At 54.1% G+C, this 22,627-nt stretch overlaps 1 protein-coding gene across 1 annotated transcript in view; it reads left to right on the forward strand.

Annotated features, from left to right (window-relative positions):
* The window catches only part of DUSP8 (dual specificity phosphatase 8), a 45,422-nt gene that overhangs the window by 12,016 nt on the left and 10,779 nt on the right, over window positions 1-22,627 (forward strand). Inside the window, 3 exon segments of the mRNA XM_050975119.1 lie at window positions 1,641-1,882; window positions 1,885-2,033; window positions 8,234-8,372. Of these exon segments, the coding sequence (XP_050831076.1) occupies window positions 1,804-1,882; window positions 1,885-2,033; window positions 8,234-8,372 (367 nt within the window). The 5' untranslated portion in view covers window positions 1,641-1,803.

Raw genomic sequence — 22,627 nt, forward strand, 5'->3', positions numbered from 1 at the left:
CCCATCCTCACATTCTGTGGCTTTCCATTCTTTTCCTACAAGCTGGCAGTGTCCTCCGGGTTTGGTGGCTGGTAGCTGAGGTCCCTGTCATGTCACCCAGTAGCGTGTCTGACTCAAGCATCTTTTTTGTATCTTGAGCTACCATTGCAGTAGGTGCCTGCAGGTGTAAGAGCCCATGGGAACTGCTGGCTTGCTCGGATCAGTGACTCGTAAGCCTCCTCTGGTCTGTGGACCAAATCCTGATCCTGCAGAGGTCAATGAAAATCTTTACTCTGGCCTTTCCAGGCACGTTATTCATAGTCCTAATTCAGATGCATTAAAGCTTCCATGAAGCAGCTTGTGGGTTCTCTCTAAAACACCGTCTGGCAAGAACAGGAGGAGCCGGGTAGTAGCCCAGGCTTATTTTCTGAATGACTGCAGTGGCTTTAAAACCTAATGCCATTAAAACATCCTTGCAGTGACGTGTTCCATTAAAACTTCAGAGGATACCCTGAGCTGAATGCTCCCTAGCCTGCCTGCTATTCTTGCAGGCCTCGTGGGCTGGACATGGAGGAATCTTGTTCTTCACCTTAGAGAGCATCAGGCTGACCCCCCATCAGCTCCCGAGATGGAAACACAGGGTATTTGTATACCAGGTACTCCTGTATGTGAAGCCTCTTTCTAATCCTGTGCAAGTGAGGTGCTGAAAAGCAGAGAGCTCTCTGGGGCCATCTCAGGCTAAGTACAGCTTCCCAGCACCTCTGCCTTGATGCCTGGCCTGTTTCTTGAACACAGGAGTAAAGGCCAACTTGATTTCTTGTCTTCTCTTGACTTGCCAGGAGGCAAACTGGCAAAAATATCTGTGAGCAGGCTCTGATAAACATGCAGGTGAAATCCAGTGTGAAGTGATGAACATGAGTGAGCAGACCTGATTTGGTGATAATGTGTGATGGACCCCGAACTAGCTTTTACCATGCAGCAGCAGAACCTTAGAGCTGAGCTAAGCTGCTTCTGTGAAACCATTAGCTCTGGGCTTGGCAGAGGTCAGAAAAAGCAAATTGAGTGCGAGGAGCTATTGGACTGGAAACAGAGAAAGGAGGTGACATCTTGCCCTGTGCAGGTCCCTGATGTGCCTGGCTCTCATACATGTCACGTTGGGGCTGGGCAGCATGGCAAAAGGTGTCTGTCTGTGTAACTGGTGGCTCTGTAGACCTGAAAAGCTCCTTAAATTAGGTCTAAATGTGGTAAGAACTGTGGAGAAGATTAGGGAACAGGCACATGTGGTGTTTTCTGGTGAAGCAGTAAGGGTTACCTGGAGGAGCCATCAGTTTGCAGATTTGGAGCAAACCATGGGAAGGACTTCTTCAGTGTAACTGGCAAGCCATTCTACTCCCTGCCACTGGCCACTGTGCCTGTTAAATTAAAAGCTGACATGACTTCAAAAAGCAATTAGATAAATTTATGAAAGAAAGTTCTGCTGAGGGCTATTAAATACAAAGAGAAAACCTCTGGCCTGGGCAGCTCTGGAGCCACTCATGCCAGCAGGCTGGGAGAAACACACCTAGAAAGTGTGGGTTGTTGCACCTTTAGGTTCTTCTGAAGACATCCAGAGATCATCCTGCCTAGCTGATGGGTTGTTGTCTCCTTTCTTCTCTTTTCAGGTTTAGCACAATGAGTTGGCACTCTGGGCATTAGCAGCGTCAGGAGAATAGGACGGGTGCTGCCCTACTCATCCCTCACCCCTTGCTCATTCCCCTTGGGGACACGGGTGCCCTGCCCTTCCACCCCTTGCTCCCCACTTGCCATAGAGGGGACTGGCCCGTTATGGCTGGGGACAGGCTCCCACGCAAGGTGATGGACCCCAAGAAGCTGGCCAGCCTCCTGAGGAACGGCGCCGAGGGCACCTGGTCATCGACAGCCGCTCCTTCGTGGAGTACAACTCCTGGCACGTCCTCAGCTCTGTCAACATCTGCTGCTCCAAGCTCGTCAAGAGAAGGCTGCAGCAGGACAAGGTCTCCATCACGGAGCTCATCCAGCCTGCCTCCAAGATGAAGGTAAGGGATCTGACCCTCACCTTTCCTGGTGGGTGCTCACATCATCTTCTCTTGTGGGATGCAGACTGGCCTAAGGGATCCTTCCCCTCCATCCCTTGACCCTGGTATCTGCCAGCATCTCTTTGACACCCTTTGGAGAGCTAAAGTGTGAGCTCATTTGGCCTCAGGGCTGTCCTCGGGGACCTGTTCATTGCCCCCACCCCACTGACGTGGCTCCCTGCTTCAGGAGCCCTCCCCAAGCAAGTCTAACAGGTATATCAGCTTTAGGACTTGTCTTAAGACAGCAAACAACCCCCCAAAGCCTTCCTGGAGCTGTAAACTTAATCCCCTGCTAAAAACTCTTCCCCTCCCCTCTGTCATCTCTAACTCCATTCAGGGACATGTAATCCTCCTCCCCTGTGACGCCAGAAGCTCTTATCCGGTGTCATGGCATATTATCTCTCCCAGGCTTCTCTCTATCGCTCCTGGTTAAATAATAGAGGTGGCTCCGAGCCACGGAGCTGGGCTGGAGCGCCGGCCGGAGCAGTGCCGGGTGTCCCTGCAGGGCCGTGGGCTGGGTCGTGCTCTCCGGAGCTGCTGCCCGAGGGCTGCGCCGGTGGGTGCCGAGATGCTGCCGGAGGGCTGCGCCGGTGGGTCCCGCAGTGGCCGCGGGACGAGCCTGCGGGTGGCTCACCGTCCGAAAGGTGGCTTGCCATCACAGCCCTGCCGGTTCTCTCCCACCGTTCCCCCGCTCCCGCCTTGTAATTTTATGGCAAAGCGAGGGTAATTCAGGCGATTAATCAAATGCTGGGCCCAGCTGGAGCCATCTGCGTCGTGTGTCCCCCCCTCCCCGCCCCGCCACCCCGAGAAGCCACCGCTGTCCGCATTGGCTGGCGGTGACATCACCCCGCGGGATCAAGGGGACTGGCGGTGCGGGGGGGCGGCCTCGCGCCAATCTGCTGTGGTGATGCTCTGGGCTGGGCGATTTGGAGGGGATTGCAGAGACTGATTCCTGAACGGCTTTAGCTGCTCTTAAATCCCCTGGAGAATAAAGCAGAATAATCAGTTTTTCGCAAGCTCCGAGGAGAACGGAGCGGCCGCCCTCCTCCCGGCGAGGGTCACCTCTGCAGTGGCCGCTGTCACGTGGAGCGGCAGCAGCAGCAGAACAAGTGATGCGCAAGGGGGAGGAAGAAGAGGAGCATGATAGGGAAGAGGGAAGCGTGGAAGAGTTAACATCAGCTGATGCCATCCGCCTGCAAACCTGCAGCTCGCCAGCTGCAGTGGAGCAGTGGGCTCCCAAAGGGGTTGGCTGGTCCTTCCTGGCATTCCCTGCTCTGCCCCCACAGAAGTAGCGTAGAAGGATCGTTTTCTCCTGACTCCTGGATCATTGCATAATGGTCCACGTACTGGCTGAGGATGTCATTGTAACCAGGGATGCTAGGAGAAGAGGAGAGAGGCGTTGCCATCCCCTTTAATTCCTTTTTGCTTTTCTTTTGGATGCGGCTGAAATCCCTCCTGGCCACATCCATGGGCAGGAGGCTGCTTGTCCCCACTGCTGCTGCTGCTGCTCTGCACAGCCCCTGCCATGCCCACGGCTTGCTGGCTCTCCCAACACATGCAGCCCAGGAATTAATTAAGTTTCAAGACACCCTTGAGACGTTAAGCCACTTGTCCTGGGAAGCTGCAGTGGGATACTGGGAGGGGATCATTGCCCTGTTCTCATCTGACATAAAGCAGCGGGGGTGGCTGTGGCTTGGGGTGTCCAGGCCTTTATGTGCATGCATTTGTGTGTTTGCATTTTGAGGTGATGAACTCTCTTCTCACCCTTTTTCCTTCTCCCCACATCCCATTTCAGTCAGACTGTATTTTGGGACCCCGAGAAATCAATGTGAGCTGCTGCCTCGAGGTGCACAGATCCTCAGAATGGATGCTGAAAAGCTGATTTACACCTCTGACACCCTGTGTCATTTCCCTGCCTCCGCTGGTCAACATCCCCCAGCCCTGCTCTGCCCCCGGCTCCGCGGTGCTGGGGGGCGGGGGGCACGGCTGGCGTGGGGAGCAGATGGCAGGAAGGGTGACATCAGTAGCGCGATTGTCCGGCCCCATTATCCTCCTCCTGTTTCCTGCTCCCGGCCGGCCGGGGCTGCCGAGACAAAGGCGGATGGCAGCGACGCGGGGCTGCCCGGGCAGCCACAGGGCAGCCCCGAGTCCTCGCCTGGTCCTAGTCCTCCTCGCCTCAGCGAAGAGAGCTGAACCTGCTCATTCCATCCCAGCCATTCTAAGCGCCTCCTGGGGAAGAAGACGGGCTGATACAGGGCAAAGCATTTGGGCAAACCCCACTTGGCAGCCAACACTGCTCCTCCTGCCTGCGTGCTGGCAGGGAGGGAAGGGAGAATTTGTCTAATTTGCTTTTCCCAGTGCTTACTGTCTCCTTTTCCATGTAGCAGTTAAGGAAGGGTACCATTAACAAAATGGTTCTGTGGGCTGCAGTTTGGAGTGATGCTGTAGGATAACAGCAGCTCCTGGCTTTTTTTGGAGCAAGGAGAGGAAAGGACCATTTGGGAGGAAAGAAGAAGCGGAGACATTTAAAATCCCTTTCTTTTTTTCAATCAATTATGCTTATGATCCTACGATTGTGGCAGCTGCCATAGCCACTGCTCCCCAAGCCCTGGGGCGGACCATCTTCACATGGTGCCCAATCTGGGAAAAGCTGCAGCAGCAAGCAATTCCTCTTGCAGTCATTTCCCTCCACACAGAAATGGTACCAACCTAACTGCTTCTGGTTGGTTTTGAACCCTTCTCCCAGTGCTGACAATAATAAACTCTCACAATAATAAATTCCGATAACAACTGGAATAATTCAGCTCCTCTGTGCAGTTTGGAGAGCAGAGGTTATGGGAAATTCCTGCTTGGGTTTTTCACTAGCATTTCTTTAGGGAAATGTTGAAAATTTTACTTCTTCAAGATCCCCTGGAAAGTCCACCTCTCAACCACTCCTCACTTCCTGAAGTGGAGCAATCTCCAGAGCAGCTACAGCCATGCTTTGAGGCAAGACAAGGGTCTCTTCAGGTGATGGGAATATTTATTTATTTATTTACACTAGGAGCTTGGCTCTGCAAGCAGCTGTTTTGCTTCAGGGAAAGCTGGGGCTTATTTTTGAGCCTTGTGCCTGGCTGCTTTTTATGTTGATGGAAGCCCTGTTGTTTCAGTGGGGTGATTCACTGTGTTTTGAAACAATACGTGACTGAGATGTCAGTAGTAATTGGGATAATAATAATAGCTCACTCTTATCTTAGCCTGGATCACCTGTAGAGCATCATTATCCCTGCTTGGCAGCTGGGGAGAGACAGAGCTGGGACCCAAGCTGTGTTAACCATGCAGTGCATGCAGTGCTGGGGACTGATGTCCATGTGGGAGTTACCTCCAGCCAGAGTGGGGACAGTGATGGGAGGCACAGGGCTTGGCACAAAGGCAATGAATCTGTGCTCTCAGCTGGGGTTTGGTTGGAGCTGTTGGCTCCAGGACCAACAGCTGCTGGCTGTTGGTCCTGGCTCCTGGCTGGTCATATCCCTCCAGCCAGGATTTTGTTTTTAGGGAGCTGCTCTGGGGCACCTCCAACAGTGGAGTGGGCCAGCAGCTTTTCAAAGGCATGCATGGGTTTGCAAGCTCCACTCAACATCCACCTGGAGCCAAAAGACTTGCTTCATCTTGGCCCTCCTTTCCCTTGCTAGATGGATGTGGGGACCCTGTTTGGAAGGTGGTGCCTGGGGTTACTTCAGCAGTCTTGGGACGACAGCAACCCCCATGAAAGTGTTGCTTCTCAGAAGAATACCTCTGTTGTCAGCTATGTCTCTCTCCTCTGCCTGCACCTGGCAGAAGCAGAAATCTAGTATGGAGCATCTCTTCCCTTCCTCTGCCCAGTTAGCTTCTAGCCTCCCTATGTTTAAAGCCAGAGATGGGGCATTTCAGGAGGGCATGAGATTAATAGGAGACCTATGTGCTTGATTAAGCATCTTATTTCCCTTTGTGGTGAAGAGCTGGGATGCCAGTGCATCCTTGTACACTCCATGAGGGCTCCTCAGGACCTTTCTGCAGGTATCCTCACCCCAGCAAGCCAGGTATTTATTTTCTGTAGCCAGGCCAGCACTTGTTTGGCATTTACATTGAGTGAAACCTTATAACTTTAATAAGATGTAAACCGTGTTGCACATCTCTGCCGTTGCGCAGCAACCCTGCAGCAATGGCCCAAACAAAGCCTTCCCATGCAGAGGGAACACTAAATCCTATTGTGGGATAACACTGCTCAGCCAGAGCTGGTATCTCTCCTGCAGCCTCCTCAGCCTGGACTGTGCAGCTGGGATGAGCCACTGCCCCACTGCAGAGTGATTCCTGCCTCCCTGTGCTTTTGGGGAAAGATGTTTTTCCTGGCATGGGACTTCAGGGTGAGAACTGGGTCTTTGGGATGTGCTAGGGAGCCTTGAAGGACTAGGCAGCTGCTGAAGACTGGTAGGTTCACCGTGTTTCCCTCCAGCTGTGTTTGGACGACCTCCCACAATAATCCTGCATCAGGATTGGCTGAGGAAAAGATGCTGGAGTAGATCCTCATCTGGTTTATCTCAGGTGGCTCCAGTCATTTTTCAGTGTCTTATTTTAGAATTCCCATGTCCTTTTCTCTTCCTCTTATGCTGTCCTTTCACTCCTCCTGTCATCCTGCTAAGCCGTGGGGCCAGTTTTGCCTTCCAGTCCCTGGTGCCAGGCTGGGGACAGGTGGGTCCTTTGAGCCCCCTCCTGGAGCACAGCTGTGCGTGGTGCCCCGACGGGGATTTCTGTTGGTGCGAGGCTGTCCTTCCGCTGCGGCGCAGAGATCTGATGAGCTCAGCTAAATCAGTGCTCCCTGCAGTTTTATTTGGATGGTGCTCACGTTGCTGAGCAGGGAAGCACCTGCAGCAGGGTGTGAAAGCTGCATTAATAATGACAGCAACCCCAAGTGAATCTGCTCTGGTGGTAGAGGAGATAGGGCTTGGCAGTGAGACAGTAAAACGAGGCGGGTGTCCACGAGTGGTACCTTGTTCAAGTGGTCTCCTAAAGACATTTTGGAGAGGGCTTGGCACAGGGTGGCCAATGGGCAGCTCCAGCATTAGCTGCTGAGAAGAGAACAGCTTGCACACATTCCCTCCTTCCCTGCTTGCTGCTGCCTCCCCCTTCTCCCATGATGTGATGGATGTGCCTTACCCTGCTGGCTGGAACGGCAGGTGCTCTCAGGGCAGGTGTGTGCCATACACCCAGCTCTTCAGCAGATGAGCAGAGCCATGCCTCTGTGAGGATTTTTATCTCCTTTTGGTGCATGGACCTTCAGGTGGGTGTGGGAGTATCTGTGTGTGCATTGAGCGCTCTCATTGCAATCCAGTCATCACCAGGTGTTGGGGGACTCCTGCCTGCAGGTTATCCCACCATCTCACCTGCCCTTCTTGATGCCTGCAGTGGTGGGCAGCTAGGTGCAGTTTGTGGTATGTAAAATCACATGAGAGCAGCCCAGGAACTCCTTCCACTCTCCCCAGTTTATCCCTGCAGTGTGCAGGCCCCAGCACGCATTACAAAAGGAAGAAAGAGCATCACCCAGAACATCCACTAAGCAAAAGAAGAGATTTTCCCTTCAGCTCTTAGGGGTTATCTCAGGTTTGGGGTGATGTGTAGTGGCATGGTGTCCTCAGGCTGAGCCCTGAAGAGGTGTTGATCCAGCTGCCACTGACTCCAGCTGCAGCACAAGGGCTGTGCTTGCAGCACCCCTAACTGCAGAGCCATTCCCAAATCTCTGAGTTCTTGTCCCTGTGACACCAGCCTGGCTGAGGAGGAGTATCTGAGGGCAAAATTGTCTGGGGAGGAAGTGGTGGAAGAAGTCATGGTGATTTCTGGGATGCAGTTAAGTAACAGCAAGCTGAGGGTGGGCGATGGGGAGGAGTGACCCTCTTTTGGGTAGGATGCTCAAAAGCACTTGTAGTTGGTGAGAGTGCACCAGTGGGCACCTCTACTGACACATTCATCTGCAGCCATGGAGCAGGGTCCCAGCCTGGTGGTGGTCAAAACCAGCTTGTGGAAATGGTGTGGAGCTGGAATTTCCTGCTTGTTTGACAACTAAATTCAGCTTTGCTTCCCATGGTGCTGTGGAAGCCTCAGTGCTCAGCCCATTTCTCTGACGCCTGTTTTTTGCTGCTGCCCTGCAGGTGGAGGCCGAGGACCACCAGGACGTGGTGGTCTACGACCAGAGCACACGGGATGTCACTGGCTTGGCTGCTGACAGCTTCCTCTCCATCCTCCTGGGCAAGCTGGACAGCTGTTTCCACAGCGTCTCCATCCTCACAGGTAGGAGCCCTGGGTTACCACTGCATCTCTGGGGGCACTCAGGCCCTTAGCCTGGAGTGACGGAGCTGTGGCCGTCTGTGTCCATGTGCACCCGCCGCCCTGGCCACCAGTGGCTGTGGTGGAGGAAGGCAGCCCTGCATGCAGGCTGAGGAGGCTCAGCCCACACTGGCATCGCTGGGTCTTCCCCATGCCTTCGTTCCTTGCATCTCACCACCAGCCAGGGTGAATGAAAGAGGAGGGTACAGAGGAGCTGTGGTGGCATGGATCCAGCCATCCAAAAGCTGCCCTTTGTTCTCCCATCCCTGTGTTGCTCCATTCTTGGTCAGTGTGCCAAGGACCAGACCCAGTCCAGGCACTCTGCTCCCTCTTGCTGCTGTTAAAGGGAGGGCAGGAGAAGAAATCCATGGATGTACTGGAAAGGAGAAGGATGGCAGGGGCAGAGGGTGATCACTGAGTGAGTCAGGGTCTGCTGGAGATGATACTCTCCAGGCACAAATGTGCAGGCAGGAGGAGGCACGTGCTGCCCTAATTACAACCGTTCTGCAGTGAGGCAGGTGACTGATGAATGAAAAGCTCCAGCCCAGCAGAGAGAAGAAAGAGGCAGGGAACTGCCTGAGGGAGAGCTGAAGATGCCTTTGATTCCCCTTGGCTGGGACAGCCAGGCTGGGACAGCCATGCCCTGATGGCTGCTGACCTTTGAGCTTTCTGCCCATGGATGGGTGGGCAGGCACTGCCCCGTGCAGCCCCTCAGTCCCACTGAGCTCAGCCACACTCCTAAACAGTGCCAAAAGCACAGAGATGGGAATCACCTCTCTCCCTCAAGCCTGTCCTCATCCTGTGGCAATTGGATACTGCTTTGGGGCTGAGGCAGAGGGTACTGACCTCTGTGCCCTGGGACACCACAGGGATGGAGGGAACTGCCACACCCACAGAGTGACAGATGCTGAGGAAGGGTAACTGGAGAGGGGTGGAGGTACCATGGGCAAGTGGCATTCAAGGAGCCTGGCCCATGCAAGGCAGGGCTAAGTGCTGTTGAATTAGAGCAGCTGCATTGTTATGGGAAGAATAGAGCAGAGAAACAGCAGGATTAAACCCCCTGGCCCTGGGTTCTACCAACAAAACCAAGCAGGGACTACATGAAATCATGTTCAAGCTAATTATTGTGGCCTGGATTGCAGGAGCTCTGCTGAGGCCAGTGCTGGAGGATGCCTCCCTGTACTGGCTGTGGCAGTCCCTGGCCTGCCTCAGGTCACTGTGGCATAAACTAGGGCACAGCTTGGCATGTGGTGCAGGAGAAGGAAATGGTAGTTTCAGTTGCATCTGGGAAGGAACCTGCTTAGTCATGGGGATGGATCAGGAAATAGCCTTGATGGTGTCACCCTGGCACCCCCTAACCCACTGCCACTTTCCCAGGGCTGGGTGAGGAGCCGACCTGTGTGCTGGCTGCAAACCCCTACCCTGCCCCACTGAGTCCTCCTGGAGCTGGACAGGGCTGCGTGAGGTGTCCCTGAAAACCCCAGAGCCTTTTCCTGCCTTAAGGCAAGTGGAGGCCTGGGGAAGCCTCATAGTTCCAGTGCCCCCCAGCTGCATGCACAGCACGCACCAGCAGCGTGCCATCCCCCCAGCCATCAGCATGACACCAGCAAACCCCTGCCAGCAAACCTACTGTCCCCGACTTGGGCACTCTCCTCCTCCATCATCGGGACAGCCATCTCCATCCTCCTGGGCTGCAGGAGCCCCAAGCAGGAGAGTGGGTGTGCTAGGCACCAAGCAAAGCTCAAGCCTCCCAAATTAAAAGCACAGCAGGGCCTCAGCCTTATGTGGAACACGGGCCACCAGCAGGGGGAAAAGCTGGAACTGAAATGTGGAACACTGGGTCATGGTGGCGGAGTTTCACATGGAAATCATGACTGGAATGGCTGTGCAGAGCATCCAGGGGAGGCTGGGCACGCTTGCTGACAGGCACAGCTTCCTCCTGCCTGCGCTGTGGGCAGCAGTGGGCTGGTGTAGAGACAGCTCTGGGGCAGGATGTGTGGGGGGGCCTGATTCTGAACCCTTTCCCTTGTGGGGTTTAACCCCATGGTCTGTCCACTCGGGCCTCAAGCACCTTGTTCTGCCCCAACCCATTTGGTCTCTCAGAAGTGCCTGAGTTCTCCTTGGAGGTGCTTTGTGATCCCAGTGAGTTGGCAAACCCAAAATTGGGAATATTTCAGCCTGTCCCTCAGTGGGTGCCATTACCTCAGGGAAACTGTCCTGAGGATCCCCAGTTCAGTGTGGCAGCCCTGCACAGCCTCTCTGTGCTGCCCAGCTCTCTCAGCCTAGCAGATGCTGGGGTCTCTGCCTCCGTGTCCCCATCTCATGCAAACACCAGGCTTGGCTGTTCCTGCTCACCTCCAGGCCAGCAACCTTCTGACCCTTGAAGCGGCTGATGGAGGCTAATGGGTGAGGACAGGGGAGCTGGAGGTGGCAGGACTGGTGCCAGGGACTCCTCAAGGGTTAACAGCCCAGAAGCAGCTATTCCAGTGGCTGGCAGGGAAGAATCTGAGTCAATTATTCCCAGTCTTGGAAATCATCAGCTTCTCTCCTTTTTTCTTTCTTTTTTTTTTTTTTTTTTAATTGTGTAAGTATAAATAGTGCTGCTTGCTGCCCTCCATCCGTGGGAGCAGAAAGACTGTTGATTTATATGGTTTTCCTGACATCACATGAAGTGGTGGAAAAATGAATGGAGCCAACATTTTTCCTGCATTACGTAATGCCCCCTCCCTCCCAGCCCAGCTCTGCTATTCCTGCAGGAGCCTGACTGTTCTTTAACCTTTGTTTACTTCAGCACAAACCCTTGCTTTTTTGCTTTTTTTCTGCTTTTTTTTCCTTTTTTTTCCTTTTTTTTTTTAATTTTGCTATTTTTTAACTCCCTTATTCTTCCCCTTTGTAATCACCCTCTTGGTTTTTATTAAGAGGCATTATCTGCTTATGAAGCAGCAGCAGTCTGGCTCCATTGCTCCCTGACAGCTCCCATGTGCCAGCTCTGGTATGGGAGCCTGCCCAGAGCCGTGTGTGGTGCTGTGGTGTGGGTGCTGAGCTTCACCAGCTCCTCTCCATTTGTCCCATTGCAGCAGGCAGTGTGGAGATTTTCTTTACTCCTATTCAGTGGCTGAAAGCGACAGCTTAGGGCTTGGGATGCTGGTCCAGATGATGCTCAGTCACCCATCCTGTCCCTACTTCTGTCCTTAGCTGAGCACCAGCCTCCTCTCTCCTGTGCTGGAAGCCACGTGCCAGCTGGAGATAAAACCAGGATGGTTTTCGGCAGTGGCCATTAGTGGCGGCCCCACAGCCTGGGCTGCAGGTCTTGGGACCCTCCCTTGCACGACAGAGGCTCTTTTTGCTCAGTTCCATGTGCTGGGGGAGCTTCTCCACTGCGATGTCGTACTCCAACCTGAAACAGGCCCCTCAATTGCGTTCTGAACTCCAGTCATGAGCTTTTCATCTGGCTCGGGAGCGCGTGTGAGATCATCTTCAGCGCCCCCCCTCCCCCCGCTTTTGTACCAATTCTTCAAGGAATGTTTAAATTTTCCAGTCCTGTTCTTTCTAAATTTGGAGCGTCTGTTTACTCCCAGGATTCGGAAAGAATGTAACAATATCATCAGCGACAAATCCCTCCCAGCCCTTCACTCGCCATGCTCCTCAGCGAGCAGGCTGGCCATGACCCAGGGCTCTCCAGCCCGGAGGTGCTATGGCCCTCCAGCACGGCTGCAGAGAGTTGTAATTGCATGGCTGCAGTGATCTGGGTGGGGGCTGAGATTTTGGGAATTTTGGGGAATCTACCAAAGACAGGTGGCTTTGCCGCAGGCAAAAAGAAGTAGTGAGAAAAGAAAGGGGATTTCCATTGCAGGAGCTGACTTGGGCTGCCCAAGCATGAGTGGGTTTAGCACTGAAGCACTGGCTGCAATTATTTTAGACACAAGGACTCAGATTATTTTACTTTTTTTAGAAAAAAGAAAAGGAAAGAAGGAAAGAAAAAACACTTCTTTTTTTTTTTTTTTTTTAATTTTTTTTTCTGTATAGGGACAGCCCTAAAAAGAGGTTAAACATCAGGGTGACTGAACATGGCTTTGCTCATCCTTGGCTGAAAATTCCATAATGCTTTCTCGTGTCGTGTTGGTGCCACATGCCAACTATACATTCCTTTGCTGCCTGCTCCTCTTGAAACACATTGGGTTGGAGCTGTTCTGGAGGAAAAGAAAGGTGAATGAATAAAGCCAAGCTAGGCAGATGTGAAAGCAGGGCAGAGGCAAGGCAGAGCTGAGGGGGCTTGCCATCAGTCTGAGTCAGAGGCTGGAGTGGCAGCATGTGCATCCAAAGGTTGTCATGGCATATGCTGAAGATAAAAGCTTAGCAGGATATCTGGAACCAGGACTGAGGTAGCTTTATAAACTCAGTGTAAGAAAAAAGAAAAAACTAAAACCTAAGAAAGAAAATACCCCAAATACCCACATTTTAATCACAGAATCACAGAATATTCTGAGTTAGAAGGGACCCGCAAGTACAATCAAGTCCAGCTCTTAAGTGAATGACCCATACAGGAATCAAACCCATGGGTGTCACTAGCACAATGCTCTAACCATGTTAGCAAATCTCAGGGTTTATCAGTCACAAGCTGTCTGATAGGAGTGGGGAGGCAGGACTTGAGTGCAGCTGGTGATTTGATGGTCACGTTCCTCATCACCCACTCTGCACAGCACCATGATTTCACCTGTTGAGCTTGGGCTGTCAGTGTGTCTGTTGGAGACACAGCATGTGCAGAATGCACTAGCTGGTGGTTTTTTGTCCCCGGACTCCAGCAGAGCCTCTGCTCAGTACATGGGCTTGAAGATGCCCTTGGAGGTCAAGCATTAGGGCTATTTCAGGTACCCTCAGGCTGTAATGTCTAAGAGCACTTCGGGACTTACTGGCATGAATCCATCAGATGTACCTACAAGATTTTCCTTTAAGTCTGATTACTGTCTCTGAACCTCTCACAAGCACTCTGCCCACCTGTGGCCATCTCCATCCCATAGCACACTGTGATGAACCCAAAGAAGCAGATGCTCAGCTGGCAGGAGTGTGGGTATGAATAAGGAGGGTATGGGAGTGGGATGAGGCAGGAAAAAGAGCTCCCATAGCACTCTCAATTTCTTGCTTTTCCCAGACTTGGGAGTTTTGAAGAACCAGCTTTTTAAATAATGGGAATGGGGATTCTGGTTGTTCTTCATGTAAAATTGACCACATGATGGTCAGGAATGGAAGAAGGATAAGAAGAGCTGTACAGGGGCTTACATCCAGCTTTTCTTGGTGCTGTAGGTGGTGAGGTGCACGGGGATTACCTGTGGTGATGTTTTTCTTATGACTGTCCAGAGGACTGGAGGTAGTACACTGATACCAGCCCAGAGGGAAAGGCATTTTTAAAAAAATCAAATGCGAATACCAGGGTTTGTGATTTTCACAATCCTGGAGGTTTAGGTAACTCTCTGAAACTCCCTTCCTCTCATGCAAAACATCCCTGGAGGAGTTGCTTCCTTTCCTAGAGCAAAGCCATCTGGGACCACTTTAGCCAGGGCAGGACTGTGTTTTCTTGCCCTCTAGCCCCTCTTCAGTGGGTGCTGGCATCCAACTTCAGACACCCAGCCTGGTGGCTGCCCTAGGGAGTGCTCCCAATCTCCTCAGTCCAAGGCACGGAGGCGGAGTAAGGTGCCCCCTTCTCACCCTGAACCACAAGCAGGAGATGCCTGGGAGGCTTTCGGCCCGGCGGGAGCAGTGACTGCATCCCTGGGAAGGGTTAAGCCAGGTCACGTATGTGCAGGGCTGATTGTATTCCAGACCTATGCTCTAAACCTCCCTGTTTAGCAACGCTGTCGTCAGACAACTTGTTTTCCCGATTCTATAATTACCCTGAGGAGCTTCCCCTCCCCCTCTGGCCGTATTTTTTAACCATTGGACCCAGAAAAGGCAAGCAAAAGGGTCAAAGGCAGAGTGGGACAGAGGAGAAGGGGCATAGGGAAGAGCAGCCCTTTGATTGCTATGCCTTAGAAAACTGCTGTGTAATTTCATTTCTCATTTCTGGAAGGTCAAGGGGAGGAAGGCAACTTCCCCGGTAAGAGATCCTGATGGGCAGGGGCCACTGCCCAGTTACAGCTTCCTTCCTTTTGAGAAATCTGCCTCCCCTCATCCGCCTCCCCCTTTTCCCTGGGCCTGTGCTGCATGCTTGCAAAAGGTCGTCACTGGCAATCATTACTAGGTCCCAGTGCTGGGTGGAGAGAGGAACCACTGGCCCTGCCCAGCTGGGCTTGTGCCAGGCTATAGGCACCGTCCTGACAGGGTATGTAGGTGCTGGACAGGGACTCATCCTGCTCCCTGCTCTTGCAGGAGGATTACATGAGTCTCTCCAACCCATTGCAGCAGATGTTTTTCCAGTGAGTGTTGTGACAATGAGAGTGAAGTAAGGCTGACTAGGCTGGGCATCTCTCCCTGGGCGATGCACCTCTTGTCTGATAAATAGGGGCTGGAGGCAGGATGGGTGATATCCTGGCCAGGAGGAGCACCTGGGAAAAAGGGACAAGGAGCAGTAGCTGAATGTATTTCTGCACAATGGATGCTGCCTTTTATTTCTCTGCTTGCCAGCTGCCCCCTGCCCCAGGTGCCAACCCCTATACTGGTTTTGGCAAAAGGGTGCAGAAAATGGGGAGAGAGCAGAGAGGAGGATGCTGCCTGGGGAATGGTGGCTGCAGGTGGCATCTCCATGTGGCTGGACTTCCCACTAGTGGTGGAAGGGGGCTCCCTTTTGCTGAGGATCAGAGGGGTGTGGGACCCTGGTAAGCCTCCTGCATTGAGCTCTGCTTGGTGGTGTCATGCCCAGCTTCCCACCTGGTGCTCCCAGGAGCTCTGAACTGAATTATCAGTCCAAACACATCATGAAGGACACTGGCATTACCAAAATAATTTGTGCCTTGGGCTCTTGGAAACCTGAGGGAGATGGACAACCAGAGGGCCAGTGAGAACAGGCAAATTTGTCCCTGATCTCTGGGTCAGGGACAGGTTGAATATTGTACCCCCTAATTCACTACATGCTTCCTGCAGCATCCTCCTTGCCCACTGCCCCTGCATGACCCAGTGACCCCAGTAGAGTGACTGGGTCCCCCCAGTAGACCCCCAGCCACAGCCACTGCAGCATGTCACAGCTGGATCACCCACCAAGAGGGGTAGAGTTCTGCTGGGGCAGTGGCAGTGGGACACAGAGGGATCGCCATCACTGGCAGGCGTTGGCACTGGCCACCAGCATCATGCGCCCTCCCTTGTAGTGACAGTGGTGACAAATGTGGGGGACCACATATCGCCCTGGGGATGTGCTGTGGTAGTCACTTCCCGAGCATGGCTTGTGGGGGAAGGCTGCTTCTCTCTTCCAGCCTAGTTGGAGCACGCTTTGAATTTTATCCAACCTCTGACCCACATCTGATAATAATCAAACCATATTTGTTACAACAACAAGGCTCGTTAGGAGGCTGGCTCCGCTCGGGGTGGGGGGGAGGAGACAGCACTTAGTTAATGCCAATGACCTCATCTCATGTGATGTCATTCAAAGGAAAAACACTGAAGTCACTCACATATGGCTCAGCCTGGGGTTTTTCAGCCCATAAAGCTTCAGATTTTCAAAGGCACAATACATGCCCCCCCCTTCTCTCCCCCGCTTACTATAATCCTGAATGATTTTCTGGAGGCCTGGGCTCAGAGCAATAAACTTGTAAGGAGCTGTGTGGAGATGTATTAAGGAGTTCTGCGGGTGGGTAGCGGGGGACAAGTAATTTTCTTTCCCAGAACAAATGGAAAGAATACATCACTCCCCACCTGCTTCAGAAGCCCCTAGAGATGGATAGACTCCCAGTGAGACCAGGAAAGGCCATTCCCACATGTCCCCTCTTGCTGGAGTTTTGCACGTGAGGAGGCTTTGGCAGAGGGTACATCTCCTCCAGACCACGGTGCTGCTTTGCTGGGACATGGCAGATAACTCCATCTGACATGGCCACGCACAGGTGTGAGCAGCCCAGTGCCAGCAGCCCCTTTTCCTGCCAGCTGTTGGGACCCATTCATCATCAGTTGTTTGGGGCCACTCCAGGATGAGCATCCTCCTGGGTGATGCTCTCAGTGGAGACATTAAGGGACAAGATGAACTTGTCATTAGGGACCTGCTGTCTCGTCCCCAGCTCTGCCCTGCACCAAAGAGCCCCGGAGAAGTTATTTAATCTTTTGTGACTCAGTTTCCCTCTTGGGAAACTGAGATCATGGCATTGCCCTTTCTGGTGCTGGGGTTCAGAGTTAAACATCGACCAGGGGATGCACGTTGGTCCTGCCAGGAGCCGCTCTGGGGAGGGGGTGCAGCCGTGGGGTGCCTTCACGGTACGAGGAGCAGCAGGGAACCGGGATGGAGTGCGGTGCTGCATCCCCCCTTCGTTGTGTGGGTTTGATCGCACACCGCCCTGGCAGGTGCTAAAATGAGGTGTGGGCATGAGCTTCCTCCCACCACGTTCCCGTCCCCATATTTGCTGCGCGGGGCCAAAGCCGGCGCGGTGCAGCGATCCATCTCCCGCCGCGGCCACTCGCTGCGGGGGGCTTTGGGCAGGCGAGAAAATCGCGGTTGCGCCTTTAAGCGGGGAGAGAAGCATATGTCAGCCCGGCGTTGTGCTGCGTGTCTGTGTGCTGAGTAAGGAATGCGGCCGCATGCCTGACCCGTTAGCTATGAGCGCGGTACGGGCGCGCAGAGAGCGCGGCGGCAGATGGGGCGGCTGCTCCCGGGCTGAGCTCACTCGGGCTGGAGCGGGCGGCGGAGAGGGGGGCGGCCGGGGAAAGGGGGCTACGCCGAGCCCCCCTACCCCGCTCGGCTTTTTTTTGATGTTTTTTATTTTTTCAGCCTGAAGGCTGGAGCCTGGGGGAGGCTGGCATTGCTCTGCTGCAGGGGCGCTTTTTTGTTTTTTTTAGTATTTTGTTTGCCCGCCAGCTGTTGTTTGGCGACGGTGAGAGGTGCCCCCGCGAGCCGCAGCCCAGCTGCCTGGATGCCCGTGGATGTAATGATTGCTCCCTCCGAGGACCAGTTCTGGACAGACATGCGCGAGGGGCAGATGAAGCTGAAAATAAGGGTGCGGAGGATGAAGGAGAGCAGGGACAAGAGAGGTTTGTCAGCCGGCCCGGCGCCTTTCCTTCCGATGGGGACGGAGCGGGAAGAGGGGGCTGCGCCGCCGGAGCCCTGCTTTGCCCGGGGCCGGAGATCGCCTTTGCCGAATGGCCGGCGGGGAGCGGAGCGCGGTGCTGGTGATACAAAGAGCTCAGGCAGCTGGCGAGCGGGGAGATGGAAGCGAGCGGGGAGCGTGCGGAGGGGAGCGGAGCGGAGCGATGGCCGGTCCCCAGCTAGGGGCGATGTGCGCAGCGCCGGCGGAGGCGGCCGGGCTGGGACGGGAGCTGCACGGGGCAGCCCCTCCAGGCAGGTGAGCGGCTGCCTGCAGCGGGCAGAAGCATCTGCAGCGGCCCCGGCGCTAGGCAGCCCTCCCACCCGGTGCGGGGGCCGGTGAGACTGTTTGGCCGCGGGGACCACCGCTCCGGGCTCCCTGTAACCCTTCGCCGTCCAGACGAGCTTGGCGAGGGCGCGGACGGAGCGGAGAAGGGAAGGAGGAAAGCTGCGGGAGCCAGGAGGATCTGCCGCCAGCATCTCTGCGCCCTCGGGCGCCGAGTTGCGGGTACTAGGGGGCAGCGGGCAGAGCAGCGTGCGCGGGGCAAGGACGGGCGAGCACGGCGCGGAGAACAAGGGGCCGTCGGCTCCGAGCGCTGCGCTGCTGCCCGCATCCAGGCAGCTGCCCGCCGGAGCCATTTCGCTTCACCAGCGCTGCCCTGCCTGCCCATCTTGGGTGGTTTCTTTCATAAAGGGGTTTTGCAGTGCTTACACCCCCCAGTGACAGGGCGAAGGGCACGTGGAGGAAGGGGATATTAACTGGAGCAGCTTAAAAATATGCCGAGCCTGGGATGACCTAGATTACCGAAGGGTTGAATCAAGCAACTTCCCCTCCATCACCACTTAAAATGGGAGGCTGCTAAAAGTGCCTGACAGGTTTTTGTGGCATGAAGCACATAACCCAGTGATGGTGTCATTAGTAATAAGTCACTCCTGGAAATGACACATTTTTCTTTACTTAGAACGAGTAAGGCTGGTCCAAAGCAGGCACAGTCACCAAAGGAAAATCAAGCTCAACAGCTCGAGGAGTGTGTCCGTGGTTGTGTAGGCGGATGGCTTCCTTTCTGCTGCTTTTCCTTTTTTAAAAGATGTTTTCTGCTTCTTTGGGAGAATGGGAGCAGGCTCTGGGACCAGCCTGCAAGGCATTGGGAGCTGTCACAGGTTGGGAGGCAGCAGGGCAGTGTAGCAGCAGATGGACAGAGGCTGTTTGGGGTGACCGTTGGGGAAACAGGGAATGCACATGAATCCATAATAGGGCTGATTAATCGGCTTTCTCATCCCCACTGCCTGGGAAAAAACAAACAACAAAAAAAAATAAAAAAAAACCAAAGAAAACCAAAAAACAAAGCAAAAAAAAAACCAAAAAAAAAAAAAAAACGAGCCGACAGTGGGGAGATGAAATTTTGTGCCAAATGAGGGGATTGTAAAACCTGGGCAGGGGACTGGAGGAGTGGAAAAAGAGACTGGTTGAAAACTGGACATCTCTCTCCATTGCACTTAGATGGGGGGACACGAAGGAGCATCAACCAGGAGAGGGCAAGCTGGGCAGGTTACAGAGCACCAGGATTTCACCAGGCTTGTGGGAAGGATGTGCAAGCAAATGGGCTGTGTCCACATCAGGCATTGTTGGGAGGGATGGGCTCAAAAAGGGACTACAGTACCCGGGGAAACGGTGAGGATGGAGGCAGGGGGAAAATTCAGACATGTCCCAGGCAGCAGGAAATGCTGACAAAGCCCGGAGCTCCCTGGAGCACAGTGAGTAAGGGTGGCAGTAAGCAGTGTTTCATCATGCCGCCTGGCTTCGCTGCCGGCACCAACAGGCTCCCACCCAGCACGAGAGCCGAGAGCCGGGAGATGGCGTTTTGTAAAGAGGGATTTTCCCAGCGGCTCTGGGGGTTGATGTGCAGCCTGCCAGGCTCCTCCATTTTCTGCCCTTCAATTCAACCTGCGGCAGAGATGCTCGGCCGAGCGCTAAGGCTCATTGTCATAAGAAGGCTGAGCATGATGCAAGTGAAGGCTGGGGTTTTGCAGATCCCCCCAGCTCTTGTCATCTCCTTCTGTACCTCAGTTCAGCAAGGTGCTTTAACACCTGGGGACGGATGGGTCAGAGTGCTGGGAGCAGCATGTCCCCCAAGGGGCTGGGCTGATGAAGAGGGGGTATCCAGGCACCACCCTGGCAGCAGTAAGGGAGCCATGCTGGCGTGGCGGCTGCTCCAGCAGCAAGCCGAGGCGCGTGCTCGCTTGCATGCCCCGCTGCTCCTTGCCACGTGCCACCCTGGCAGCAGCTCCCAGCCACCACAGGCATTTTAATGAGAGCCGGGCAGAGCCTGGCCTCTCTCAGCCCCCTCAGCTGCCAGGAGCTTTAGCGGGGCAGAGGGTCTCCAGCACAAGCACAGGCGCCAAACTCCTTGGTGAGGCTGCGGGCTGCCGCAAAACCTCTGGCAGCTGCTTGAGGAGCCGCTCTCTGAACAGCTCCGGCTGCTGCTCTCTACCTCTCATTATTGCAACCACGAGGGTGGGCTGTAAAACACATCTTTAATACCCCTGCAGGTCTCTTTTTAGCTTCCGGTGTGAGAGCTGGAGGTGAGGAGTGGGGTGTGGCAGCTGGTGGCCCAGGGAGGATTTCTAGCTCTGGATCCCCTCCTCCTTGCTGCCACAAACTGATAGCACAGCAGTTGTGACATGTCACTTCTTCCCTGTTTCTTGGTGGCAACCTTTGAGCCTGCAATGCACAGGGGAGGCTGCTGAATAGGACATGCTGCTCAGTCTGTCTCTAGGGCAACTTCTATGCGACTCATGGGGCTGGTGGTGTTCAAGAGGCATGTGGCTCTCTTAAAGAGCAGTTTTGGGGTGAGGCAGGTGCCCTAGGCAGCCCTTTTGCAACTTTTTGCTGCCAGAAGGGCACAGCACTAAGGCCAGAGCTGTTGGTTTATTTCAGAGGCCTCTGAAGGAGGTGATGAGTCCATGGGGCTCCATGGCTGCTAGAGTGCAGCCATCAGAGCAAGGTGTGAGAGGTTTCTCAAGCCCCAGTTCCACTTTACACCTCCAGCCTCAAAAGATGGCCTCAGTGCAGGGAGGGACACAAGGAACAACAGGGAGCTGGGATATCCATGCTTCATGTGTCCCACACCTTTCTTTTTATCCTCAGCAGTGTCTCTGTTAGCATCTCATGCAGCTTAATGGATTGTAAATCCCTAAAGCTAAGGCTTACCACCAGAAGAAAATAATGCCATACCACATCCCTGTCCCTAGCCAGGACTTTGTCACCCTCTGTGTCACCTTCTCTGCACCACCAATGCTGCCCAGCCTTGGCAGAGAGGGGCACAGTGCAACTCACAGGTGACAGATTTTGCCTGCAATGTTGTCAGCAACCCAGCTATGATAGGATGTTCCCAAAAACTACCTGAAGGTGACAGCCAGGGCAGTGGAGGGTTCCCCAGCTGTGTCAGGGTCCCAGCTCAGGAGTGCAACATCTCTGTCCTTACATCTTGTAATCTCCTTCCATGTCTGTTTTTGTTCACTTTGGTTGCAGCAGTCTCAGGGCTGTAGGCAGGCACTGGTGTAGGGCCTGGCAGAGGGCAGAAAGCATCCTCCCTGTGCACTTTGCTGCTGGAGGGGAGGAGTCACACGGCTCCCAACGGTTACAGCAGTGCAGGTACCACAAGAGCCTGCTCAAAAATGCTGCTGGCATCTTCCCCCTGGCCTGATGGACAGGCTCAGGGAGATTCCCAGGCTCATTGCCTTCCCTCTGCAGCATCTGTTCTCACAATAAATCCAGTTTCACTGGTGATTATCGTAGATGTTCAGCTGGAAAATGTGCAGAGGGGAGGGCCTGGCAAAGATGGAGATAGGGAAGAAGTTGTGGTGTTTTCCCCTCTCCTCTGTTTGACAGAAGGGACATGCAGAGCAAGGCTGGGGGCTGGCTCAGAGGGGCCTCTGCAGGACACAGCAGGAGGTGGAAGGGTGGTCAGCACCCGGTGGGTGAAACCTTGAGTGAGGGAGATACAAGGTCCCTGTTGTTGCACCAAAAGAAACCAGAGATCCCCAAACGCCCATCCATGACAGATACAAATCCTTCCTAAGCTTGATTCCACATGTGCCAGGAGAAATGGTGCTCCTGGCATGAGCATTGTGAATAAAAGAGGAAAGGCTAGAACTGGTGCTACCCTGGCTCCTCACCTCATTGTGCTCTGCTGCTCTCTCCCAGCCAAACCTGGGATCCATGGCCTGGGGCATAGAGGGGAGGAAAGCCCAAGTATCAGTTGGAGCCCAGCCAGGGACATTCACTGCCTTTGGGATTGTTTGAAGAGCTGCTTCACTTTCTAAAAATGAAAGGCACGCGGGAGCAGCCGCTGCAGGGTGGGGTGAGCGTCGCTTCCATGTTGGGATGGTGTCAAGTACCTGGTCCCATCTCTAGGATTTCCCTCTAGCCCGGACTGCCCTCAGCAGCTGCAAGTATGGGGGAGATGAGGACAGGGGGGCTGGGAGCATGCCTGGACTCCCAGACACAGGGTTGAAGCTTTGCTTAGGACAAGTGAGGTGAGCTATAGGCATCATTTCAGGTGCCAGCATCCTCCAGTTGTTGCAGCCTGCCCAGGTAGGCACTGCAGCTGAGGGTGCTGCTGCCTCTCTCCAAACATCCCTGCCTGCTTCACAGCCCCCTTAGCTCCTACCTGGATTTCCCCAGGCAGAGGATCTGCTGCCAGCTGAGTGTGGTGGGCACAGGCAATCGGCAGAGAACAGCATGTCCTGACCTGCTTGAACTATGAGATCACCTTAAAGAGCCATACAAACCCATCCACTGCCCTGGGCATCTCCTGAGGAATGTGAGTGAGTGCAAGAGGCTGGGCACCAATGGACCAGAGCAGGCACTGATCCCTGGGGCTGCATTTGTGTGCGCCCTGCTCCCCAAAAATGTGCTGTGTTCCTTCAGAAAAATTCCCATGTTGTTTCACACAAGCCCGGGGTCAGATCTGTGCCCCACTGAAACTCAAGTGCTGCAGGCTTC

Source organism: Serinus canaria, chromosome 5 (assembly GCF_022539315.1).
Source record: "Serinus canaria isolate serCan28SL12 chromosome 5, serCan2020, whole genome shotgun sequence".
Lineage (NCBI taxonomy): Eukaryota > Metazoa > Chordata > Aves > Passeriformes > Fringillidae > Serinus > Serinus canaria.